The sequence below is a fragment of the Triturus cristatus genome, chromosome 7 (assembly GCF_964204655.1).
Source record: "Triturus cristatus chromosome 7, aTriCri1.1, whole genome shotgun sequence".
NCBI classification, from domain to species: domain Eukaryota; kingdom Metazoa; phylum Chordata; class Amphibia; order Caudata; family Salamandridae; genus Triturus; species Triturus cristatus.
The window spans coordinates 640,109,704-640,137,028 of NC_140590.1; the positions used below are offsets into that span (position 1 = coordinate 640,109,704).

The 27,325-nt window shown below is 52.1% G+C and overlaps 1 protein-coding gene across 3 annotated transcripts in view; it reads left to right on the plus strand.

Moving 5' to 3' along the window:
• HELZ (helicase with zinc finger) overlaps nt 1-27,325 on the plus strand; it is a 2,003,166-nt gene that overhangs the window by 1,527,587 nt on the left and 448,254 nt on the right. For all 3 annotated transcript variants that reach the window (XM_085617266.1, XM_085617269.1, XM_085617268.1), the window contains exon 25: nt 20,604-20,788. In XM_085617266.1, coding sequence (XP_085473392.1) covers nt 20,604-20,788 — 185 coding nt within the window. The remainder of the gene's footprint in view (nt 1-20,603; nt 20,789-27,325) is intronic.

The following is a 27,325-nucleotide window of genomic DNA, read 5'->3' on the forward strand; positions in this document are numbered from 1 at the left end:
AGGTAGAATTACCAATTATACGAAAGTATACTTCTAAATGCGCAGCTATTCGGTTGTACGCTGAAAGAAAATGTGGCCAACCATTACTATACGGTATTAAACCTCTAAGGAGTAGTGTGTGGGTAGAAAGTAAGGTCAGTACCTGTCATACGGTGATAACGTAGACTGGAGTGCCCGCCGGTAAGTGAAGCAAGAAAGCGTCCGTCTCTCTGCGTGGTGCAATAACAATGAGCAATAGCAGAGACGCGATATTTCAAAGGTGAGTTGCCGCCAGAATGCAATGGGTCAGACCAAACTACGGAGCGCGAACTGAAGATCAAATCGACGTATCCGCGTGCTGTAACTAAGCAACCGGTGACGGTGCAGAAGGGCTGCGTGTCACCCGGAAGTAGGGATGTGAATTGATTAATGTGTGTGGTGCCAATGTGATAGCATCGCTAGACATGTCCATGGACAATGGTGGGAGCATGATGCTGCAAGCACCAAAACCAGGTTGCTACGCGTCACATACTGCGGCATGCAATCCGATGTGGGCTTGACACTACGGACTCGCTGGGTAGGGCGATTTCTACCACGGTGGCGCTTCGGCGTCACGCCTGGCTGCGGTCCACGTCCTTTTCGGGGGATGTCCAGAGCTCTCTCATGGACATGCCCTTTGATGGCACTCGCCTTTTTGGTGAGAAAGCGGACAGTGCACTGAATCGCTTTAAGGACTCTCGGGCTACGGCCAAGTCCTTGGGCCTCTCGGCCCCGCGGTCGCAAACGTCCGCTTTTCGCCCCTTTCGTGGCCAAGGAAGGGGTGCCTCCTCACGTGCGCCTAGCCACCAGCCGCAGAACCAACCTGCGCGCGGACGTGGTTTCCGCCGAGGCGGTTCTGGAGGACGACGAGGTCAGCCCACATCCACCCCGGCAGCATCCGCCTCAAAGCCTTCCTAGTCCGAGCTTTCAGGCCCATTCCATGCCAGTGGGCGGCAGAGTTCGCCATCACCTGCTCCACTGGCGGTCCATCACATCGGACAGGTGGGTGCTGCAAATCGTACGAAGGGGCTACTCCCTCCCCTTCGAGACGACCCCTCCAGCCATGCCACCGCAGCACCACCGTATCTCGGGGGATCATTTGAATCTTCTCCACGAGGAAGTTTCGGCCCTCTTGGCCAAGGGGGCCGTCGAGCGCGTTCCGAGCCCGGAAGTAGGTCGTGGTTGTTATTCCCACTACTTTCTGGTTCCCAAGAAGGGCAAAGGGGGCCTACGCCCTATCTTGGACCTCCGGAACATCCATGCCTTCCTCCGGAAGGAGAGGTTCAAGATGTTAACTTTGGCTCAGGTTCTGGCTGCCCTAGACCCTGGAGACTGGATGGTAGCGTTGGACTTGCAGGACGCATATTTCCACATCCCCGTCCTGCCGGCCCACCGGCGTTACCTGCGGTTCACGGTGGGCCAAGAGCACTTTCAGTTTACCGTGCTCCCCTTCGGCCTTACCAGTGCCCCTCGGGTGTTCACGAAAGTGATGGCGGTGGTCGCAGCTCATCTGCGCAGATCAGGGGTTCCAGTCTTCCCCTATCTCGACGACTGGTTGTTGAAGGCGGGCTCGCCCCAGACAGTCGCCTCCCACCTCCAGACTACGGCGGATCTCCTGCATTTGCTGGGATTTTCCATCAACGTGCCGAAGTCACACTTGAGTCCCTCTCAGCAGCTCCTCTTCATCGGGGCAGTTCTCGATTCGGCGCAGTTCCGGGTCTATCCACCGGAACAGCGGGTCCGGGATATTCAGGCCCTGATTCCCATCTTTCGGCCTCTATCCTGGGTTTCGGTCAGGCTAGTGTTGCGGCTCCTGGGGCTGATGGCCTCCTGCATCCTACTAGTGCATCACGCCAGGCGGCGCATGCGGGCTCTGCAGTGGGACCTGAAGTTTCAGTGGGCCCAGCATCACGGCAACCTGTCCGACCATGTATTGATCTCGGAGGGCACTGCACAGCAGTTGCAGTGGTGGCTCACGGACCGCGATTGGGTCATGGGCAGAAGCCTCTCCCTTCCCCAACCGGAGCATGTCGTAGTGACGGATGCGTCCCTCCTGGGATGGGGTGGCCATATGGGAGAGGCGGAGATCAGAGGCCTCTGGTCTCCAGCGGAGTCTCGTCTCCACATCAACCTGTTGGAGTTGAGAGCGATCCGGCTTGCACTGAAAGCCTTCCTTCCCTCTGTCAGGGGCAGTGTCGTGCAGGTGTTCACGGACAACACCACCGCCATGTGGTATTGCAACAAACAGGGCGGGGTGGGGTCGTGGACCCTTTGTCAGGAGGCTCTTCGCCTCTGGACGTGGCTGGAACACCAGGGCGTCACCCTAGTGGTTCAACATCTGGCGGGCTCTTTGAACGCCAGAGCAGACGAACTCAGCCGCCGGTGCATGATGGATCACGAATGGCGTCTGAACTCCGAAGTGGCGCAAGGTCTCTTTCAGCAGTGGGGAGAGCCTTGGTTAGATCTATTCGCCACCGAAGAGAACGCGCAATGTCAGCTGTTCTGCGCGTTGGAATTTCCAAGGCGGCACTCGCTCGGCGACGCTTTCCGTCTCGAGTGGAGTTGCGGTCTGTTGTACGCCTTTCCGCCTATACCACTTCTGCCCAGAGTGCTGAACAAGATCAGGCACGACGGGGCCCAAGTCATCTTGGTGGCTCCGGATTGGGCACGAAGGTACTGGTATCCTGAGCTACTCAGTATGTTGACCGATCCTCCGATACGTCTGCCCCTTCGGGAGGATCTTCTGTCGCAGCAGCAGGGGACGGTCCTCCACCCGAACCTGTCCAGCCAACCACCTCCATGCGTGGAGATTGAGCGGCGGCAGTTGATGCCATTTGACTTGCCTCCTGAAGTCTGTGATATCATTCTGGCAGCCAGGCGTCCCTCCACAAAGACGGTATACGCCTGCCGGTGGAACAAATTTGTGGCATGGTGCACAGCAAAGGCTGTGGATCCCCTTTCCGCCCCTCTTTCTGAGGTTCTACTGTTTCTTCTTTCTTTGGCCCGGCAGGGCTCTGCCTTGGGCACCCTGAAAGGTTATCTTGCTGCCATCTCTGCCTTCTTACGGCTTCCTGATCAGCCTTCTCTTTTCAAGTCCCCTGTAGTTACACGCTTTCTAAAAGGCATTACTCACACGTTCCCTCCTGTCCCTTTTGTAATGCCTCAGTGGGACTTGAATCTTGTCTTGACATTCCTGATGTGCGCTCCCTTTGAGCCTCTTCACAATTGTCCTCTTCGTCTTCTGACTCTTAAGACTGCTTTTCTGGTAGCCATCACCTCGGCTAGACGGGTGAGTGAGCTCCAGGCTTTATCTTCAAAGCCTCCTTTTCTGTCTGTTCATCCGGACAAGGTTATCCTTCGGCCTCGTCCCTCCTTTCTTCCGAAAGTGGTGACTCCATTTCATCTTGGGCAGTCTGTCACCTTGCCCACCTTCTTTCCGCCTCTGCATCCTTCCAAAGAGGAAGAGAGGCTCCACCGTCTGGACCCAAAACGTGCGCTCTCCTTTTATCTGGACCGCACAAAGCAGTTCCGGGTGGACGACCAACTTTTCGTTGGATACGTGGGTGCTAAGAAGGGGAAAGCTGTGCACAAACGGACCATCTCTCGGTGGGTCGTTTTGTGCATCAAAATTTGTTATTCCTTGGCAAAAAAGGACCCTCCTGTTGGGCTGCGCGCCCATTCTACTCGGGCCACAGCGGCTACTACTGCTTTGGGACGGGGTGTCCCTTTGCAGGACATCTGTCAGGCGGCGACGTGGGCTTCGCTGCACACGTTTGCCAGGCATTATTGCCTTGACAGCCAAGTCCGGAGGGATGGCTTCTTTGGCCGTTCTGTCCTCCAGGACTTTCTGGTGTGATCTTGGTTCGCAGACCCACCACCGGGGATGGTATTGCTTGGGTATCTATTCTAAGGTGAGGAATCTAACTAACGTGTTTCTTTCAGATGAACAAGTTACTTACCTTCGGTAACGATGTATCTGTAAGAAACATTAGTTAGTTAGATTCCTCACCGACCCACCCATCCTCCCCGTTCTGCGAACTGACATCTAGGGTTAAGGTTATCCTTTTCAGGCCCCTAGATTTTATTTTTGGCACCAGTGTCGGTCTTTGCATGGCTCTGCGTTCCTGGCGCGGAAAGCTATGTACAAGAACTGACGTCAGCGCGCGAGGGCGGCGTCTAAGTACTCCGACGACGTCATTCCGGCGCACGACGCCGACGGACGCGGAGCCGCAGACGACGCCTAGCGACGCGCAAGGGGTATTGCTGACAAAAAATCTTCCGGATCCAGTCTGACGCCTGGGGATATTCTAAGGTGAGGAATCTAACTAACTAATGTTTCTTACAGATACATCGTTACCGAAGGTAAGTAACTTGTTCTGTGTGCTCGGGTTTTGTTTTGCCCCGGTCTCTCTCTCTCTTGGTCTCTCGGTCTCTCTCTCTCTCGGTCTCTCTCTCTCTCTCGGTCTCTCTCTCTCTCTCGGTCTCTCTCTCTCTCGGTCTCTCTCTCTCTCGGTCTCTCTCTCTCTCGGTCTCTCTCTCTCTCGGTCTCTCTCTCTCTCTCTCTCTCTCTCTCTCTCTCTCTCTCTCTCTGCCCTGCCCTGCCCTGCCCTGCCCTCCCGCCTCCCTTTCCCACCTGCCCCTCCAGGAGCAGGGTGGTATTGCGAGCTTGGGGTGTCCCCGGATTTGCCAGATTTCCCTTCGCGGTTTGTACCTTTGGGTACAGTTGGCAGGTTCACTGCTTGATTTTGTGCCGGTCTCTTGTTGCCACCGCATGTGTGCTGTTGAGACTTCCTTTCCTTCTGCTTGTTTCGCCGTGGTGCACTTCTAACGGTACACATTTCTCCTCTGGTATCTCTTGTCCCCCGCATGCCTGGGTCTCCTGGTGGTCATGACACTGTGTATCTCTACGTGGTGACATAGGTCTCCTCATGTTACACTTTTCAACTTCCTCTGGAGTGTGAGGATGCTCTGACGATAACATGCTCTCTTGCCCCCTTTTTGTTCTGCGTCTCCTTTCCTCTCTGTCCGGACAAGGGAGGTTTTGTCTGACGGATTGGGGGCCTTTGTCTCCCTTGCTCGTGCTTCCTTACGGAGCTGCATGGTTCTCGTATCAGCGGCGCTGCTGCTGCTGTTGCTCCCACCGTGGTCGTCACTGTTCTTGATGGTAATGTTCTTTAGAACTTGGTGGTTTCTATCGCAGCCCCATCTCCATTGCTGTATGGCTATGGTATCTATTCTAAGTTAAGGAATCTGCGGCTAGATGTCTCTATTAGATGGACGAGTTACTTACCTTCGGTAACGATGTATCTGGTAGAGACACAGTGTAGCCGCAGATTCCTTAACGCCCGCCCATCTTCCCCGCTCTGCGAAGGCCTTTTCAGGTGGGCTTCTACCGCCTAGCCTCCTTTCAGCTGGCCTTGGTCTTCCTGGGGTGTGCTCTAGCACCTTCCTCTGGGCAGGGTGTGTTGTTCGACTTTGGGGCCTTTTGGCCCTCCTCTCTGTCACCCATTATGGGTGGTTAAAGTCTGTGCTTTACAATGCTTTTCAAGGTTGCTCCACCTGTGTTCCTTCAGCGTGGAGTTCTTTTGTTTCCCTACCCACCCTCCGCCACGTTCGTGTCTCCTTCTTTCTACTGCAGTCGGTTGGGTTCTCTTTGGTTATGCTGCAGTCCTTCGATCACTAAGGGGGTGTGTGGTGAACATTCCATGTGGTTGTTCACTTCTGGTCACTTGTCTTGAAACATATTGTTCCACCTTTGTGGTTCTTTTAACTTCCCTCCTGTGGTGACAGACTGTGCCTTGCTTGCCATGTCCTTCGTTCCGCTGCTGTTACCTCCTCGAGAGAGGGAGCAGCTTTTCATCTTTGCTGGGCCCTTGCTGGAGCAGGTGCTCTGTGAGCTCCCTTCAGTCCCTACTGGTCCTGGATGCTCTTTCAACTTGGTGTTGTTTCTCATGTTTCTTATCATTGTTGTCTCTTTTTTAACACACTGTTCCTATATACTTGCAGTTTTTGTCATGGCTCCGCGTTGTGGTGCGGAAAAGTTTCACTGTAGAAAACTGACGTCGGCACGCCTGGAGGGTCTTTTATGGCTCTATTGACGTCACTTCCGTGGATGACGTCATGACGGAGCCAGGCGCCGCCGCCTATCAGCGTGCAGAGGTACTGCTGGGGAAAAAAGATTTTCCAGATCCAGTCTGACGCCTGGGGAGAATTCTAAGTTAAGGAATCTGCGGCTAGACTGTGTCTCTAAAAGATACATCCTTACCGAAGGTAAGTAACTCGTCCATTAGCAGCGTGAGTGGGGGAACGGTCTTGGACTCTAGTGGATAGCATGAGATCTTGGCTCTAAGCCCCCTTCGGACCCTACTGAAGATAAATTGATACATAAATGATGCATCGCTAAACTTCCCACCCTCGGTACTGCAAAAAACGTGTCCCCCTGCGAACACATCCCCGATTTTAGTCATAGAGTATGCAGTGAGTGTACGCTGTACCAGTTTCTCCTCTGTGATGGGGAGCCAAGCGTTGTTAAGAAGTGGAATCTCCGGTGAATACAGAACACCCCACCCGTCATACTGCCAACTTTCGCCAGGCCCAGCTAGTGGTGCAGACCGTCTGTATATCTCGAGGATCTTGCGGGAACCCACACGGTAAGATAGTGCGCAGTGGACACTGTAGGACCTGGGGTCTCCAGGCCCTATGGGGCGGTAACGTGACACGAGCGGTCGGGCCACCAAAGGTCTGTGTGTAAAGCAACCATACAACACGCACCTCACATGGGACGAGGAACACACACAATAAGTGACGCCACACTGGAGGAGTTATGTAAATACTCAAGTTTATCCAAGTAGATCACGTTAGATGCAGTTCATGAGGTAGCAGTACATTTCAGAAGCAGATAACACAATTGCTAGCGATATACAGATCAGTCAGGAGTTATAAATGTTGATCATACCATAACTGCAATTCATGACATATCAGTACTGCCTGAGATATAATCACCATTCACGTATATGCACTCGCGCGCTTCACTTTCCTGTAGCGCCTGAGGGGGGGTGATTATAGCGCTGGGCGCGCTAATCGGTGACGACCTCAGAACGGGGCATCTAGCACAGAGAGCTACTCGTAATCAAGGACATTTAGCACTTCAATATGGAACGTGAATAACAGAGCGCTATTCGTAATCAATAGCACTTAGCATTTCAATATGGGCGCGAATAACAGAGCGCTACTCGTAATCAATAACACGTAGCACTTCAATATGAAATATGAATAACAGAGCGCTACTCGTAATCAACAGCACGTAGCGCTTCAATTGGGCACATGAATAACAGAGCACTACTCGTAATCGATAGCACGTAGCGCTTCAATAGGGCACATGAATAACGGAGCGCTACTCGTAATTACTGACATTTAGCACTTCAATATGGCACAGGAGCAACAGAGCGCTACTCGTAATTACGGGCACTGGGTACTTCAATACGGGGTAGGACAGTCAATGCGCCTCACGGAGCTTTTAGCGGGGAGTGCCCGGGACTGGAGGAGCGAGTCTCTCGGCTGCGGTGCAGTTCGTAGGGCACCGCGCTTCAGAGCAGTCACGGGGGCACAAGGAGAGGATCCCTCGGCGGGGTCTCTCCATCGCGATGTCAGGGGGGAACTCCCACGGAGAGGGGACCCGGGCTGAGGGTGCGGTGCGGCTCCCAACCAGTAGGGGGCGCACCAGGGGCAATCCCAGCCTCCGGGCTTACCTCGTTCTTTGCGTCAGACGGCGTCCGCTCCAGCGACGATGGGGAAACTCGGCCCCGCGCACCTTCTCACACAGCTGCGACGGCAGCGGCGGGGCCCCGGGCTTCTCACGGGCCTCGCGACTCTGCAGGGCACTTCTTCCAGCCTCCGGGCCGCAGCGGTGAGCGCGCTGGCTTCCACGTCACAGGGGGGTGCTCAAGTTAAGGATGGGGGTGTCGCGCTCAGCGGAGCACGCTGCCGGGGGTCCCAGGCCAGGTCAGGGAGCGCAGGGGTCACAGCGCTAATCCCTGGTCGATCCCCGGTGGCTCTTCAATCTACTTTGCATACGGCTTCAGGGGTCAGTCTGGACACGCAGTCTCAGCGCTTCGCATATAAGTCTCTGTTCTCAGATGTTAGATGAAGTCTTGTTGGTGCAGATGTATCTGGCGCCCTTAAAGGGGTTCTGTTACAGGGGGGTAGGGATGGAGAAGGCGACTAGGTCCTTCCTAGTCAGGCTGGGCGGAGGTTCTCTGGGTCCTCCTACTGCTGGGCAAGATCAGTGGGTTTCACAGGGTCCCTCACTCACTTAAGAGGCAGCACCTAAATCCTGTCACTCTCAGAGGCATAAGTCCCTGGCTAGGCCCTACCGCCTACACTCCTGCCTGGTGGATTCTTCCAGCTCTGCTTCACCCCACTGGCCAACTCACCTCAAAAAGTTCCCTCCCTCTCTTAAGTAGCCCTAGGTCAGGTGACCTCTAGCCAAGGTGGCAAAAGTAAAACCCCACCTCCCTTCTAGAAGGTTCCAGCACATTCCAGGAGCTTCCCCACTCTACCTATGGGACAAAAAGGCGGGCTGGAGTCGCAACATTGTTGTGGGGTTCCAGCCAGCTCCTGGCAGCTAGGGTGCTACTATGAAAGACCACTCTGCAGTAGCAGGGGCCTGTGGCAGCCATCTTGGGAGAAGGGAGCACCTGCACCTTAACACTGATTGGCAATGAAAAGGCGCCCGGAGACCTAGTCCAACATAAAAATGAGGGTGGAAAAAATGAGGCACGATCAAAAATGGAAGGGGAGACCACCCTAGGGCTGACGGGTCCAACAGACACAAGTTCCGCCTCTGGTCTGGAATATGGAATATGGGCATCTGGATGATACCAGGAATGAGCAAAGCTACACTGAGCCACCAAGTAATAGACCTGTAAGTTAGGAACTCCAAAGCCACCCCTCTCATAAGGTAATTTTCATGGCGTCCCAGATAACTCGGGTCGATCCCTCCCCCCCTTTCCCCCCCCCCCCCCTCCTCCAGACCAACTTGATCAGGTGAGATCGCAACCTGAGGAAAAATAAATTAGGGAGGGAAATGGGGATGTTATGAAACAAATGTAAATATTTGGCGGACTCCTTGCACCACGCGAATGGGAATGTACCCTCCCAACGTGTCGTGCTCGGGGTCAATGGGAAGATAACAGATTTATTCCAATTGATACTCAACCCGGAAAACACGTCGAACCGAATGATCTCGCGGATACATGTCTGTCATTCTTGGCAGTGCAACAAGACTTTGGAACTCACTTTCTCCAGCCTTGTGCACCATCTCCTTACTATCCGCATTCAAACACGTGCTGAAAGCAGTTCTGTTTTTAAAACATTTTCAAGCTGGCAGCTTAATTTACACAACTTTCTTGTTCTTTTGTGTTCTTGCACTTGTGTACTCTCTACAAAGTGTCACATTATCCAGTGACATACTATTCCTCTGGTTGTTCTCATTATGTTTACATAGATGTGTTTCCCTTGAGTTATTACTGTATTACTTTCTCTCTTCTCTCATTATTTTTTCTCCTCTCCCACTATTTCTGTTTTCCCTTTGTATAGGAATGCCCTTGGACCATGTTTTTACAACACTTTTCAGTAGAAAAATTATAAATAATATCAAATCTCTTTGCAGCCTAGTAAAAGTCTAAACGTTGGCCGAATTTAATTTATTTTCATTTTTTTTTAAATAACCAATTATATCCAAATAGTCACTGATTTAACCTCTTCAGTGCCCATGACGAGATAGTCTCGTCATGGAGCACGGTTGCGCTGTGCCCATGACGAGACTATCTCGTCATGAACCCCACCCACTAGTGCAACGCCCGGCACAGGAGGGGGAAAGGGCGTGGCACTGAAGGGGTTAATAAAATGTAACTAGAAACATTGTTCACAAAAATTTTTAAAAGGAAAAGCCAGGCAATATTAGCAGTTAGGCAGCCATTGATACTTGTTTTAAAAGTGACACTGTGCCTTAAAGAAATTACCCCCCTCCAGTGTCCCATAATGCACCACAGTTGACAGGGTAGTTCTTTTTTCTTGCTGGAAACAGGGTACTGACGAAAGGAGCTCCACTCTTGTTAGATTTTTTGATAAGTAAAGCTTTTGACAAAACTTAAAATTCTGATTTCACTTAACGACTTCTGAGGCTAGAAGTGTGTTTTAGCAATTTCCTGACTGGAAATTGTTTTTTCTTACAAAATTCCTTCGCTTTTTGGGAGTTGCCTAGCTTGTTACAAGAAGACGGCTGTCAGTGCCTCACAGTCTTTGCTTAATTTTCTGGCCTGATGAACATCTACTTGGAAGACTTTTTGCCAATGTCAGAAGATGTCCAAGAGGAATTAAAAAAAGAGAGAAGATCCAGCTTCTCGGCCTACAAGAGAGGCTTCAAGATTCCACAGGATGAACAGAGGGACAAGAAGGAGGATCTTCCAGCCTAACTCTTTCTACACTCGCCATAGACTCCCTGAAATGGAGATCCAAAGAGAAGCATCCTTATAGAAAATGATGCTGCTCTTGCTCGTCATTGAGATCCATGATGTAGAATACTGTTAACATTGCAACAACATTGCCATTGCGGGCTTCCACAACATTTTGCCATCAAAACATCATGCAACGTCAAATCCCAATGGATGTTTGATGTCGAGAATACCATCAATTTCGATACAAGCACCAACCTCTCATCCACTGACCATTCACCATCAGGATCACCATCAACATTGAGAACGTCTCACCTTTCCCCCTCAAATTCAGCGTCAAGAGATCATGAAAATTCATTGATGTTAGAGAGATCAATGTAGATTTCTACTGAGTGAAGTTGCAGAAGAGGAAATTTTCAGAGGTCCTCTGGTTCTAAGTACTGCAGGGCTTACTGTTTTACATGTTAAGTAAACCTTTTTGTCCTGCTGTCTGCTTCTCCGTCCAAAGGAGGTCTGTTTTGCGTCCCTGCTTTATAGCACCACCAGCTTCTCCTCATTTATTGTCCTCAGTATAATTTTTTGTTCTGCAAACAGCATTACCTGTGACTACTGCTAAGAAGACTTCACATCATAGACCCCCCTGTAGGGAGGCTTAGATCACTTTCGAGAAATCATTCTAAATGCTCGAGGATAGTGATCTCAATATTCTAGCACATCTACATCCTCCTTTTCATGTATCCAAGGATATTTCCCTACAATGTAGATTCTCCTCCTGCTCATGTTTTACCAGTTCACTCAATATCAATGAGGTTCTTGTCAAAGGAGCGACAAAGCGCAGAATATGGTTATACCCATAACCACATTAGTTATTTTTGAAACCCTTCATCATCGGTTAGCCTTCAGAACACTTCTACCTTTGGTTCTCGGCCTTTTAGAACCAGCTTGCAGCTTCTTTTCACCTATGCATCGCTATGTCTGCTCCAACTACACACAAAATACAAACCACCAGATCAGGACCCTCTATTCCTTTCAACTGATCCTCAACCACATTCAATTATTCAAAACACACTGCTACAAGATGCCAGGGTATCTAGAGTGCCGCACCACTACCTGTGTTCACTTTGCGTACCACAAATTTTCTGTATCCTGTATAATACCAAATGAAGAATTAAAAAGAAATACGACCATGCTAAGATACGATTTGCCTTTGTCATTGTGATTTGACTGACTTATGGACTCTTCCAAATATCATGCTTTATTGTCTCCATTCATGTGCGTATTAGACTTTCTGATCCCCCTGCGGCTTGATAGAGGTATTCACCCATCTGCACCTCCCATCCCAGGCTGAGAAGACAGACTTACTTTATCCCAGCCTGCAATTCGATCATTTCCTTGGTGCTGCTAATCTCAAAATCTGTTGGAGAATATTCCTTTTCATCAGGACATTCCAGCTCATTCGTCAGATGCCTCTCTCCTGGAATTGTCACATGAACCATTGTTAAGTCCATGAAACCTGGTTAGAAAAACAGAGTTCCTACTATATCAACCTCCAAGAATTGAGAGAAGTCCATCTTTCTATCCTTCACGATGAAGTTCCTCCTGGTATAGTATAGACACACAAAACATGTACTATCTGAATGAGAGAGGCTCATTCCAAATCTCTCCCTGGTAGCACAAACGATCAGCTAACTAGTGATAGCAAGGGACTTGCATATCATATTTGTTCACTTTACAGGTGTCGAGAATATTGAGACAGACGTGATTATCCGGTTGTCTCAAGACAACCATGTTTCGGTTCTCAATGACAAAGTTATGCAAGGTGTATTTCATGTTTGGGGCTTTCCTCAGTTAGACAGATTCACAGACACAGTAAGAAAAAAATACTCACGCTGCGCCTCACGGTACTATCAACCAGGATCGAGAAAGAATGCCCTTTGGAAAGTCTAGTTTGGGATGGTTTTATTGATTCCATTGATCGTAACTGTACTTATCAAACTGTCCCACTACAAAGCCAGAAAGATTATCCTATTTGAGTGGAAATACCAGTGTCAGCTTACAGACCTTCGACACATGTCCACACAGGAGGCGATGCCAGATCCTGAATCCCATCCTACAATTGTTTCACTTGGCAGCGTTGATCCTGAACTCCTACAATATGGTCATTTGAATGTGGCACAGAACTGTATAGGCATTCTGAAGAAGCAAAGCATCCTATCCTTCTACCAGAACATTGTACACTATCAAATGGAAAAGGTTCTGTATCTGGTGTAGCTAAAAAAAACATGACCCATTCACGTGTCTGGAAGAAGACATACCCCTCTAGCTTCTATATTTAGTGAGACCTGGGTTGAACTTTTCCTCATTCAAGGTACACCTTGCAGCTGTTACTGTTCATATGATATCTACTTCACAAATCTCTTTCTTCACGGTAACAGAAGTAAGATTTCTTAGTGGTTGTAAGAAAAGTGTACCAAGTCTCTGCCTCCACCTTGGATGCTTCACATCATCCTGTGTAAATTCATAGGTCAACCCTTTGAGCCTCTAATTAAGGCTTCTCTAGGACATTTGACTGGAAAAGCTGCTTTTCTAGTGGCTATAACTTTAGCTTATAGGGTCAGCCAAATTCAGTTCTTATGCATTCAGGAACCATGCACCATGCTCCACAAGAATAAAGTGGTGTTGAGCTCTCATGCAAGTTTTCTAGCTAAGGTTGTTTCAGATTTCCATGTCTATCAGAGCATTTCTTTGTCAATTTTCTTTCCAAATCAATAATCCCCAGCGGAAAGATCACTTCACACTCGTTATCAGAAGAGAATGTTGAAATTCTGTTCGAAATGTGTTAAAATTCTGTTAAAAACTAAAGATGTTAGGCAGTCTGAATATTTATTTGTAAGTAATCAGTTTACAACAGGTCTAATTACTACAAAACTCTCTATCTCTAGGTGGATAGTTTCTTGTATCTTACCATTTTGCAAACAAAAACCTATGCCAAACCGGCTTAAAGTCAACTCTACTAGAGGTAAATTCTCCATGAAAGCAGTTCTTTTGAGAAATATACCTATATTGGACCTCTGCAAGGCTACCACTTGGAAATATGTCTATACATTTACAAGACACTATTATCTTAAGTTGGACGCTAGGGTGAATACACAGATAGGACAGGCTTCCATGAGGAATGTTTTTGGTGGTTGATGTGGTGCTTTTTTCATTCATTCCTGTGCCGCCTTTATGTAGGATGACCTTGTAGATCAGTGCATCTAACTAATGATGAGGATCCTGTGGAGGAGAAGAAAAAGTTAGTTACTGGAAATCCTACTTGACATCCAAGGGAATCCTTCCCACCTCCGCGGGCTAATGAAAGGAAAATGTCTGTGTCTTATACCCAGGATTCTCTTGTTACTGACTTAACTATCACTGGTTGGGAATGATAGGACACTGGAGGATGGTCTTTTTTCAGCTTGCATCTATGGCCGCTTTCTTTTAACATTGCCCTGCTTGCCCTTGGTTTTCTTTTAAACACAAAAATGGTGTGTAAAATGTTTCTAATCACTTTTCATTAAATAAGTAACTATTTGGATGCAACTGACTCCTTTTTAAAAATCCAAGATATATTCTATCATTTGTGCATTGCTAGAAAAAGTGTAATACACACATGCGCTCTCTACACACACACTCTCATGCGCAGCAGAGATAATTATATGCGTATGACTTTAATGAGAATTCTCCTAGAGGAGAACTAGGATTGAAGGAAATAAACTGATCTGAAAGAAACACGTTAGTTAGATTCCTCACCTTAGAATATCCCCAGGCGTCAGACTGGATCCGGAAGATTTTTCGTCAGCAATACCCCTTGCGCGTCGCTAGGCGTCGTCTGCGGCTCCGCGTCCGTCGTCGGCGTCGTGCGCCGGAATGACGTCGTCGGAGTACTTAGACGTCGCGCTCTGACGTCAGTTCTTCTTTGTTCCGCGCCAGTAAGCGCAGATCCGGGAGAGCTACCCCTTTAGTCAATTTTTGACTGACTTTTTTGATCCTTTTTGATCGTGTCTCGACACCGGTGCCGGTAGGATGCCTGGGTTTAAAGCCTGTACGGACTGTAACCGATTGATGTCGGTTACGGACCATCACCGCCGGTGCCTTTACTGCTTGGGCCTCGATCACGACGCGGCGTCGTGCTCGGACTGCAAGGCCCTGACCTCGAAGGCTAGACGGGAGCGGTCCCGTAAGCTTCTCGAGATTCGCCACTCGGCTCCGCGCCCCTCTCGATCCCGGTCCAGGAGGAGGTCCAAGGATCGGTCGCGGAGCCGCAGCCGACGTCATCATCGATCGTCTGGCTCCAAGTCTTCGGGTAAGTTGAAGCACTCCAAGAGGCGACACCGCTCTTCGGACTCCCCTCGCGCGACTCGGCCGAGGGTCAGGGTGGTTCCACCCCCGCGGCTCCGGCGGAGCCGCAGGTGCCGCACACGTCCCCATACCCTCCGGACCCTGGGACTGATGCGACGCCGGCAGAAGTCAGTGCCTTCCTCTCGGCCATGAGGAAGCTGGCTCCGCCGTCGGCGCCCGCTGGTGCGCCTTCGGGCCCCGCGGACCCGACTGGGCTGCATTGCCTGCCGGTGGCTCCGGCCCCGGCGTCGTTGAAGGCTCCTGCCTCGACGCCGCAAGCGCCCGTGGGACCCGTTCTCGAGTCCCCGTCGACGCCGGTCAACCTCGTCACGCCTCCTCCGCCGGCGTCGACACCGGTACCACCCCCGACGCCGACGTCAACTCCGTTCGACGTCGAGCCCCGGTTTAGTCCCACTCCGGGCCCGGCGCCGGTACGGCGTCGATGGACGCCGCCATCGGCGCCGCTAGAGACACATTTTGTCTACCGCCCGGCTCCGTTACTTTCTCCTCTACACCAGGAGTCGGATGATGGGGACTACTGGGAGGCATCCGAGGATCCTATGGCCGCTCAGGCCCAACTGTCCCAGGACTGGGCAGATGAACTGGGGGAGGCCAGTGGCCTGGATACCTCGCCAGACACTGGATTCATCTCTCCTCCGACTGTGGCTTCGGAGGAGGGTGCTGCTTTCTCTGTGGTGCTGCGCAAGGCGGCCGCAGCCCTTGGGCTCGAGCTACCTGCCGTGGCTGTGAGGACGAACGTCCTCACTGAGGTGCTTCAGTCTGCAGCAAGCTCCACTGAGCCTCTGCTGCCATTTAATGAGGCCCTCACTGACGTTCTACAGGGCACCTGGTCCAAGCCCTCCACAGTTCCTCCTGTGGACAGGAACGTCGCCAGGCGCCACCGCCCTGCTCCGGGCGACCCCAGTTTTCTGTCCCAACACCCTACCCCTTAGAGCCTGGTTATCCAGGCCTCCACCTCCCAATCCTCTTTCCCGACCGCCCCGCCGGACCGGGATTCCAAGAGACTAGAGCAGTTTGGCAAGAAGCTGTTCTCCTCCCTTAGTTTGGGCCTGCGGTCTTTGAACACCGCTTGTCTCTTGGACCGTTATTCCCACTCTCTGTGGGATGCGGTGGAGGACGCGCTGCCCCTGTGTCCGGAGGAGGTCCAGACACGACTTACCCAGGCTCTGGCCGATGGGAGGGATGCCGCGCGACATGCTATACGATGTGGGCTTGACACCACAGACTCGCTGGGTAGGGCGATTTCTACCTCAGTGGCGCTTAGACGTCACGCCTGGCTGCGGTCCACGTCATTTTCGGGTGATGTCCAGAACTCTCTCGTGGACATGCCCTTTGATGGCACTCACCTTTTTGGCGAGAAAGCGGACAGTGCGCTGAATCGCTTTAAGGACTCCCGGGCTACGGCCAAGTCCTTGGGCCTCTCGGCCCCGCGGTCGCAAACTTCCGCCTTTCGCCCCTTTCGTGGCCAAGGAAGGGGTGCCTCCTCACGTGCGCCCAGCCACCAGCCGCAGAATCAACCTGCGCGCGGTCGCGGACGTGGTTTCCGCCGAGGCGGTTCTGGAGGACGACGAGGTCAGCCCAGATCCACCCCGGCAGCATCCGCATCAAAACCTTCCTAGTCCGAGCTTTCAGGCCCATTCCACGCCAGTGGGCGGCAGAGTTCGCCATCACCTGCTCCACTGGCGGTCCATCACATCGGACAGGTGGGTGCTGCAAATCGTCCGAAGGGGCTACTCCCTCCCCTTCGAGACGACCCCTCCAGCCATGCCACCGCAGCACCACCGTATCTCGGGGGATCATTTGAATCTTCTCCACGAGGAAGTTTCGGCCCTCTTGGCCAAGGGGGCCGTCGAGCGCGTTCCGAGCCCAGAAGTAGGTTGTGGTTGTTATTCCCACTACTTTCTGGTTCCCAAGAAGGGCAAAGGGGGCCTACGCCCTATCTTGGACCTCCGGAACGTCAATACCTTCCTCCGGAAGGAAAGGTTCAAGATGTTAACTTTGGCTCAGGTTCTAGCTGCCCTAGACCCCGGAGACTGGATGGTAGCGTTGGACTTGCAGGACGCATATTTCCACATCCCTGTCCTGCCGGCCCACCGGCGTTACCTGCGGTTCACGGTGGGCCCAGAGCACTTTCAGTTTACCGTGCTCCCCTTCGGCCTCACCAGTGCCCCTCGGGTGTTCACGAAAGTGATGGCGGTGGTCGCAGCTCATCTGCGCAGATCAGGGGTTCCAGTCTTCCCCTATCTTGACGACTGGTTGTTGAAGGCGAGCTCGCCCCAGGCAGTCGTCTCCCACCTCCAGACTACGGCGGATCTCCTGCATTTGCTGTGATTTTCCATCAACGTGCCGAAGTCACACCTGAGCCCCTCTCAAAAGCTCCTCTTCATCGGAGCGGTTCTCGATTCGGCGCAGTTCCGGGTCCATCCACCGGAACAGCGGGTCCGGGATATACAGGCCCTGATTCCCATCTTTCGGCCTCTATCCTGGGTTTCGGTCAGGCTAGTGTTGCGGCTTCTGGGGCTGATGGCCTCCTGCATCCTACTAGTGCATCACGCCAGGCGGCGCATGCGGGCTCTGCAGTGGGACCTGAAGTTTCAGTGGGCCCAGCATCACGGCAACCTGTCCGACCATGTCTTGATCTCGGAGGGCACTGCGCAGCAGTTGCAGTGGTGGCTCACGGACCGCGATTGGGTCAAGGGCAAGAGCCTCTCCCTTCCCCAACCGGAGCATGTCGTAGTGACGGATGCGTCCCTCCTGGGATGGGGTGGCCATATGGGAGAGGCGGAGATCAGAGGCCTCTGGTCTCCGGCGGAGTCTCGTCTCCACATCAACCTGTTGGAGTTGAGAGCGATCCGACTTGCACTGAAAGCCTTCCTTCCCTCTGCAGGTGTTCACGGACAACACCACCGCCATGTGGTATTGCAACAAACAGGGCAGGTCGGGGTCGTGGACCCTTTGTCAGGAGGCTCTGCGCCTCTGGACATGGCTGGAACACCAGGGCGTAACCCTGGTGGTTCAACATCTGGCGGGCTCTCTGAACACCAGAGCAGACGAACTCAGCCGCCGGTGCATGATGGATCACGAATGGCGTCTGAACTCCGAAGTGGCGCACAGTCTCTTTCAGCAGTGGGGAGAGCCTTGGTTAGATCTATTCGCCACCGAAGAGAACGCGCAATGTCAGCAGTTCTGCGCGTTGGAATTTCCAAGGCGGCACTCGCTCGGCGACGCTTTTCGTCACGAGTGGAGTTGCGGTCTGTTGTACGCCTTTCCGCCTATACCACTTCTGCCCAGAGTGCTGAAGAAGATCAGGCACGACCGGGCCCAAGTTATCTTGGTGGCTCCGGATTGGGCACGAAGGTACTGGTATCCCGAGCTACTCAATATGCTGACCGATCCTCCGATACGTCTGCCCCTTCGGGAGGATCTTCTGTCGCAGCAGCAGGGGACGGTCTTCCACCCGAACCTGTCCAGCCTCCACCTCAATGCGTGGAGATTGAGCGGCGGCAGTTGATGCCATTTGACTTGCCTCCTGAAGTCTGTGATATCATTCTGGCAGCCAGGCGTCCCTCCACAAAGACGGTATACGCCTGCCGGTGGAACAAATTTGTGTCATGGTGCACAGCAAAGGCTGTGGATCCCCTTTCCGCCCCTCTTTCTGAGGTTCTCCTCTTTCTTCTTTCTTTGGCCCGGCAGGGCTCTGCCCTGGGCACTCTGAAAGGTTATCTTGCTGCCATCTCTGCCTTCTTGCGGCTTCCTGATCAGCCTTCTCTTTTCAAGTCCCCTGTAGTTACACGCTTTCTAAAAGGCATTATTCACACGTTCCCTCCTGTCCCTTTTGTAATGCCTCAGTGGGACTTGGATCTTGTCTTGACATTCCTGATGTGCGCTCCCTTCGAGCCTCTTCACAATTGTCCTCTTCGTCTTCTGACTCTTAAGACTGCTTTTCTGGTAGCCATCACCTCGGCTAGACGGGTGAGTGAGCTCCAGGCTTTATCTTCACAGCCTCCTTTTCTGTCTGTTCATCCGGACAAGGTTGTCCTTCGGCCTCGTCCCTCCTTTCTTCTGAAAGTGGTGACTCCATTTCATCTTGGGCAGTCTGTCAGCTTGCCCACCTTCTTTCCGCCTTCGCATCCTTCCAAAGAGGAAGAGAGGCTCCACCGTCTGGACCCAAAACGTGCGCTCTCCTTTTATCTGGACCGCACAAAGCAGTTCCGGGTGGACGACCAACTTTTCGTTGGATACGTGGGTGCTAAGAAGGGGAAAGCGGTGCACAAACGGACCATCTCTCGGTGGGTCGTTTTGTGCATCAAAATTTGTTACTCCTTGGCAAAAAAGGACCCTCCTGTTGGGCTGCGCGCCCACTCCACTCGGGCCACTGCGGCTACTACTGCTTTGGGACGGGGTGTCCCTTTGCAGGACATCTGTCAGGCGGCGACGTGGGCTTTGCTACACACGTTTGCCAGGCATTATTGCCTTGACAGCCAAGTCCGGAGGGATGGCTTCTTTGGCCGTTCTGTCCTCCAGGACTTTCTGGTGTGATCTTGGTTCGCAGACCCACCACCGGGGATGGTATTGCTTGGGTATCTATTCTAAGGTGAGGAATCTAACTAACGTGTTTCTTTCAGATGAACAAGTTACTTACCTTCGGTAACGATGTATCTGTAAGAAAGATTAGTTAGTTAGATTCCTCACCGACCCACCCATCCTCCCCGTTCTGCGAACTGACATCTTGGGTTAAGGTTATCCTTTTCAGTCCCCTAGATTTTATTTTTGGCACCAGTGTCGGTCTTTGCATGGCTCTGCGTTCCTGGCGCGGAAAGCTATGTACAAGAACTGACGTCAGCGCGCGAGGGCGGCGTCTAAGTACTCCGACGACGTCATTCCGGCGCCCGACGACGGACGCGGAGCCGCAGACGACGCCTAGCGACGCGCAAGGGGTATTGCTGACGAAAAATCTTCCGGATCCAGTTTGACGCCTGGGGATATTCTAAGGTGAGGAATTTAACTAACTAATGTTTCTTACAGATACATCGTTACCGAAGGTAAGTAACTTGTTCTTCCTTCCTTGTCTTCTGAAAGGTTGAAGGCTGCTAAAACCCTAGAATTAGGACCTGTGTCCTTGAGCAGTCTTGGAAAATAAGTACCCTTACATTATCTGATAAAGGGATATGTGCAAAGAAATTAAAACCTTTTTTGAATTGGTTTTACATGATAGCCATGTTTCATATCTTCTTACAGCTTTGTGATGAATAAGGTAGTGCCATGTTTCTGGAGATGTGCATGTCCCACTAAGTCGCAATTTCGTCTTGTGGGCAAGGGATGATGATGTGGTGTTTTTAATCTTTTTAATTGAATATGGTATCATATTTTGCTACATCATATGACACCTAATTTGATGGCTTTTCAATTTTTGAAAAATAAATTAATGTAATCTAATGGTGGCTAGTAGAAATATTTATACAACATGAGAAGGGTCAATAGTTCTAGTATATCATTACTTTGTTAATATGTTTTCTGAATGTGTAGGTGAAATTACCAGTTGAAAATCTTGTAGTAGGAAACGATCCTGTTTTTGTGACCTTATGTTTTGCTTAATGTAAGAAATAAAAAAGAATCTTCGCAATGTTTCATTGGTTACTGCCAATTTCAGAAAGAAGTGTGCATATATTTTCTGAATCTCAAAGATTTTTTCAGTCATTGCTAATTTACCTATTTTTCCTCTAATCTTAGTTCAGCCAAATCCATCAGTGCTTATTGGCAATCCTATCCGGGCATTTACTCCTCCCCTTGGACCTCACCCAAACTTGGGAAAATCTCCGAGCCCTGTACAAAGGATAGATCCACACACTGGGACCAGTTATCTTTATGTACCTACTGTTTATGGAGGAAACATGGTCATGCCTGTGCCTTTTTCAGTATGTATTCCTTTACATTTTGTTTTTAATGTGTTTTGAGTCATAGTGGAATATATGGAGTGTTGGGAATACTTAAATAATGTTCACGTGGTTATTAGCCATAATATCTTTTTTCCACACTGAAAGTAATAAGTAGGGTATTTTCTATGAAAATGAAATGTTGCTTGACTAATATTGGCAATATAAAATAGGTAAAATGACAATTCTTAAGCTAGTAGGACAAGACTTACCATGTTTACTGCCCACAAAGCAGCACATAGATAATAATCATTGTTCCTTTAATGTACTTGCTCTCAAAACTTTAAAAGATTAAAATCACTGATAGACCTTAAAATTGTGAATACAATTCCACACATTTATAGTACATTTATTGTGCCCATATTTCAAACTATCTAGTCTTCAAAAGTACTTTGTTTTACTTATCATTGAATTGTTAACTTATACATTTTGTTTAAGATTGTTGTACTCTTTTTACTCCCCTTAGTCACTCCACAACAAAAAAGACATAGAAAAAGCTATGAGAATATATTATACCTAACACAGTTAAGATGCTATAACAATATTTATTTCGTACTCTGAATCTCTGATGAAGTAACAATAACAATCAACAAAGAAGACATTTTCTGAGAAGTAATTCTTTGGTGAAGGGAGAATCTTGCATAATTTTGCACTTTTTAGTCCTGTTTCAGAAAGGGTGGTTGGTGTTGGACTGTAAGACATAGTGGAGTTCTGCTGTGAGCAAGCCATTTTCATACTAGAAGTGAGAGATAAAAATATTGCACTCATACTGAACATCCACAACTCCCCTGCCCAACTTGGCAAAGTAGTGCAGCCCAAAGACTAGGTAATATGTCTTTTGGCTGTATTTTGGATAACTGTGAAGAATAACTCAAATGCTTTACCTTGAAGGATGTTCTGTGGAGTGCAGTACTCAACCACAAAAAAAGGTCCAGATCTAATAAAAAAAAAAAAAGTTCCAATCTTATTTGACTCGATAATGCAAATGTTTAGAGGTCAAAATAGGGGAGTTTGTGTCTTGTCTTTATGCCTAGGAGAAGTTGTGAACCTCTGTTTATTCAAGTGGGAGCTGGTCACATGTTCCGTGATCATGGTTCCACAGCCTTCAATCCACTTATTGAGTGCCTATTGGTGAAGAAGACCTGCTATGGTGAAAAACATTCAGGTGATGTAAGGTATTCCAAGAGCCTTATACTTGGTCCTTGGATTACAACTCTAAGGTACCCTTGGGTAGTTCTCTCAATAGCGATTCTTTGAGTTAGACTTCCTCTCCAGAACTGGAAATGTCTTATAGCAAAATGTTTTAAGTACTGCCCATATCTGAAAGAGACACGTTAGTGATAGATTCCTTACCTTAGAATATCCCCAGGCGTCAGACTGAATCCGGAAAGTTTTGCTAGCTATACCCCTGCGCGACAGTAGGTGGCGTCGTGCAGCTCCGCGTCCGTCGCTGGCGACGTAAGCGCCGAGATGACGTCACGGAGACTACTTAGGCGCCACCCATGCGCGCTGACATCAGTTCTTTCTTTTTCCGCGCCAGTAAGCGCAGATCCGGTTAGAGCATGTACCTTAGTCACTTTTTGACTACCCTTTTTGAGACTTTTGTCTCCTGTACAATTTTGGTTTGCTTGGTGCACGTAGGGATGCCTGGATATAAATCTTGTGGGGCCTGTCATCGCAATATGTCGGTGGCGTTCCCCCACAATGTCTGCCTCTATTGCCTGGAGACCTATCACGATTCCCGGTCTTGTTGGGACTGTCGAGCCATGGCCCTAAAGGCCTTGCGGGAGCGGCGCCGGAAGCTGCTGGAGGTCCGGCACTCGTCACAGCACCGTTCCTGGTCCAGCGGCCGTTCCAGGTACCGCTCACGGGGCCGCAGTCGTCGCTCCTCGGACTCCAAGTCTTCACCCTCGGATTTGGGTAAGAGATGACACAAAAAGAAGTTGAGGAAGTGTGTTCGTTCTCCGATGTGACCCCGTCGGTCCCCGGATGTGGACGAGGGGGACAGGGGTTCTGCCCCGGCAGCTCCTTCGGAGCCCGGGAGTCCCGCGGCCTACCCGCCCTACCCGGATCCGTTGGCGACTCCTGCACAGGTGCAAGAATTTCTTGCTACCATGGACCGCCTCTGTAGGCCTCGGGCTCCCGCCGGCGCGCCTTCAGGCCCCACGGTCCCGTGTTCGGAACCGGTTGGGCCACCGGCGGATCCAGCTTCGGCGCCACAGGATCCTGTGCTGCCCCAGCGCCACCCTCGGCTCCACCTCCGGCGCCACAGTGGGTGCCATTTGCTCCGCCCTTGCTCAGGTTCCAGGACCATTTTGTTCCTACCTGGGATCTGCATTGGGAAACGGCGCCGGCTCGGCCCGACATCGTTTGTTCCCTCTCCGGCTCCTGCTCTGCTGCCGCGTTCGGTTCATCCTGCGACAGAGGGAGAGGACGACTGGGAAGGGTCCGAGGACCCTCTTGCCCATCAGTGTGACTCCAAGCAGGACTGGGCGGATGACTTGGAGGATGCCGGCGACCTCGACATCTCCTCTGACCCGGGGTTTGCCTCTCCCCCGCCTACCATGGAGGAGGGCGCCTCCTATACGATGGTGCTCCGGCGGGCAGCTGAGGTCCTCAACCTTGATCTCCCTACGGTGGCCCTCAAAACTAATCTCCTCACTGAGGTGCTCCAGACGGCGTCCACTTTGTCGGAGCCCCTGCTGCCGTTTAACGACGACCTCACTGATGTCTTGTTGGGCACTTGGTCGCGACATGCCACAGGGGCCCCTGTGGATAAGAATGTCGCCAGGTGTCACCGCCCGGCGCCTGGTGACCCTGCTTTCCTGTAAACTCATCCTACGCCAGAGAGCCTGGTCATCCAAGCCTCGACGTCACAGTGCCTTTCCCTCGGCTCCGCCGGATAAGGACTTTAAGAAGCTGGAGCAGTTCGGTAAGCAGTTGTTTTCTTCGGCCAGCTTGGGGCTGCGGTCGGTGAACACCGCCTGCCAAAAGGGCCGCTATTCCCACGCGGTGTGGGATACAGTTGCGCAGGTGTTGCCTCAGTGTCCTGAAGAGACCCAAGCTGTGCTGTCCCATGCTATTGCCGAGGGTAAGGACACGGCTAAGTTCACCATTCGGTGTGGTTTGGACACTGCAGACTCACTGGGTAGAGCGATTTCTACGACTGTGGCACTTCGTCGCTGTGAGAAGTTGGCCTGATGTATGATGTCACTAGTTCTAGTGTACACCTTACATCAGTCCAAACAACCCTTATGGTGATTGGTTGTAAAGTCAACCTTATAGACCAGCTATCCTAGTGGTAGCATGGACAAGAGCAGTCTTAGGCTAAACTCTGAATGGCATGTGAAGCCAGCTGTGATACCACATATAATCCCTTGAATACCAAATGAAAGGACACCACAACAGATATATATATAAAATAAAGTGTATTTATTCTAGTCAAACCCTCAGCACTCTTTATGAGATTCGAGGTAAGTACAACACAGTCGTATTTAAGCATACATCTGAACGAAGCACGTTAGTTAGATTCCTCACCTTAGAATATCCCCAGGCGTCAGACTGGATCCGGAAGATTTTTCGTCAGCAATACCCCTTGCGCGTCGCTAGGCGTCGTCTGCGGCTCCGCGTCCGTCGTCGGCGTCGTGCGCCGGAATGACGTCGTCGGAGTACTTAGACGCCGCCCTCGCGTGCTGACGTCAGTTCTTCTTTTTTCCGCGCCAGTAAGCGCAGATCCAGGAGAGCTACCCCTTTAGTCACTTTTTGACTAACTTTTTTCGATCCTTTTTGATCTTGTCTCGACTCCGGTGCCGGTAGGATGCCTGGTTTTAAAGCCTGTGCTGACTGCAACCGCTTGATGTCGGTTACGGACCATCACCGCCGGTGCCTTTACTGCTTGGGCCTCGACCACGACGCGGCGTCGTGTTCGGACTGCAAGGCCCTGACCTCGAAGGCTAGACGGGAGCGGTCCCGTAAGCTTCTCGAGCTTCGCCACTCGGCTCCGCGCCCCTCTCGATCCCGGTCCAGGAGGAGGTCCAAGGATCGGTCGCGGAGCCGCAGCCGACGTCATCATCGATCGTCTGGCTCCAAGTCTTCGGGTAAGTTGAAGCACTCCAAGAGGCGACACCGCTCTTCGGACTCCCCTCGTCGGTCGCGCGACTCGGCCGAGGGTCAGTGTGGTTCCACCCCCGCGGCTCCTGCGGCGCCGCAGGCGCCGCGCAAATCCCCATACCCGCCGGTCCCTGGGACTGACGCGATGCCGGCGGAAGTCAGTGCCTTCCTCTCGGCCATGAGGAACCTGGCTCCGCTGTCGACGCCCGCTGGCGCGCCTTCGGGCCCCGCGGACCCGACTGGGCAACCTTGCCCTCCGGCGCCGTCGACGGCTCCGGCCTCGATGCCGCAAGCGCCCGAGGGACCCGTTCCCGAGTCCCCGCCGACGCCGGTCGACCTGGTCACGCCTCCTCCGCCGGCGTCGACACCGGTTCCACACCCGACGCCGGCCCCGTTTCAGCCCCGGTCCGGGCCCGGCGCCGTTACGGCGTCGATGGACGCCGCGTTCGGTGCTGCTGGAGACACATTTTGTCTATCGCCCGATCCGGCTCCGATCCTTCCTCCTGCATACCAGGAATCGGATGATGGGGGCGAATGGGAGGGATCCGAGAATCCTATGGCCGTTCAGGCACAACTGTCACAGGACTGGGCAGATGAACTGGGGAAGGCCAGTGGTCTGGATACCTCTCCAGACACTGGATTCATCTCTCCTCCGACTGTGGCTTCGGAGGAGGGTGCTGCTTTCTCTGTGGTGCTGCGCAAGGCGGCCGCAGCCCTTGGGCTCGAGCTGCCTGCTGTGGCCGTGAGGACTAACGTCCTCACAGAGGTGCTTCAACCGTCAGCAAGCTCCACTGAGCCTCTGCTGCAGTTCAATGAGGCCCTCGTAGACGTTCTGCAGGGCACCTGGTCCAAGCCCTCCACAGTTCCTCCTGTGGATCGGAACGTGGCCCGGTGCCACCGCCCTGCTCCGGGCGACCCCAGTTTTCTGTCCCAACACCCCACCCCCGAGAGTCTGGTTATCCAGGCCTCCACTTCCCAATCCTCCTTCCCGTCCGCCCCTCCGGATCGGGAATCCAAGAGGCTAGAACAGTTTGGAAAGAAGCTGTTCTCTTCCCTGAGTTTGGGCCTGCGGTCTTTGAACACCGCTTGCCTCTTGGACCGTTTCTCCCACTCTGTGGGATACGGTGGAGGACGTGCTGCCCCTGTGTCCGGAGGAGGCCCGGACACGTCTCTCTCAGGCGCTTGCTGATGGGCGAGATGCAGCACGACATGCCATACGGTGTGACTAGACACCACGGACTCGCTGGGTAGGGCGATTTCCACCACGGTGGCGCTCCGGCGCCACGCCTGGCTGCGGTCCACATCTTTTTCGGGGGTTGTCCAGAGTTCCCTCATGGATATGCCCTTTGATGGCACTCTCCTTTTAAGGACTCCCGGGCTACGGCCAGGTCCTTGGGTCTCTCGGCCCCACGGCCGCAAACTTACGCCTTTCGCCCCTTTCGTGGCCAAGGAAGGGGCACCTCCTCACGTCCGCCTAGCCACCGGCCGCAGACCCAACCTGCACGCGGTCGCGGACGTGGATTCCGCCGTGGCGGTACAGGAGGACAACATGCCGGTCAGTCCACATCCACCCCGGCAGCATCCGCCTCAAAGCCGTCCTAGTCCGAGCTTTCAGGCCCATTCCACGCCAGTGGGCGGCAGAGTTCGCCATCACCTGCTCCACTGGCGATCCATCACTTCGGACAGGTGGGTGCTGCAAATCGTCCGAAGAGGCTACTCCCTCCCCTTCGAGACGACCCCTCCAGCCATGCCACCGCAGTGCCACCGTATATCGGAGGATCACTTGAATCTTCTGCGGGAGGAAGTTATGGCCCTCTTGGGCAAAGAGGCCGTCAAACGCGTTCCTAGTCCAGAAGTAGGCCGTGGTTGCTATTCCCACTACTTTCTGGTTCCCAAGAAGGGCAAAGGGGGCCTACGCCCTATCTTGGACCTCAGGAGCGTCAACGCCTTCCTCCGGAAGGAACGGTTCAAGATGCTAACTTTAGCTCAGGTTCTGGCTGCCCTCGACCCTGGAGACTGGATGGTAGCGTTTGACTTGCAGGAGGCTTATTTTCACATCCCCGTCCTGCCGGCCCACCGGCGTTACCTGCGGTTCACGGTGGGTCAGGAGCACTTTCAGTTCACCGTGCTCCCCTTCGGCCTCACCAGTGCCCCTCGGGTGTTCACGAAAGTGATAGCGTTGGTGGCAGCTCATCTGCGCAGATCGGGGGTTACAGTCTTCCCCTATCTCGACGACTGGCTCTTGAAGGCGGGCTCGCCCCAGAAAGTCGTCTCCCACCTCCAGACTACGGCCGACCTCCTGCATTTGCTGGGGTTCTCCATCAACGTGCCGAAGTCACACCCGAGTCCCTCCCAGAAGCTCCTCTTCATCGGAGCGGTTCTCGATTCGGCGCAGTTCCGGGCTTATCC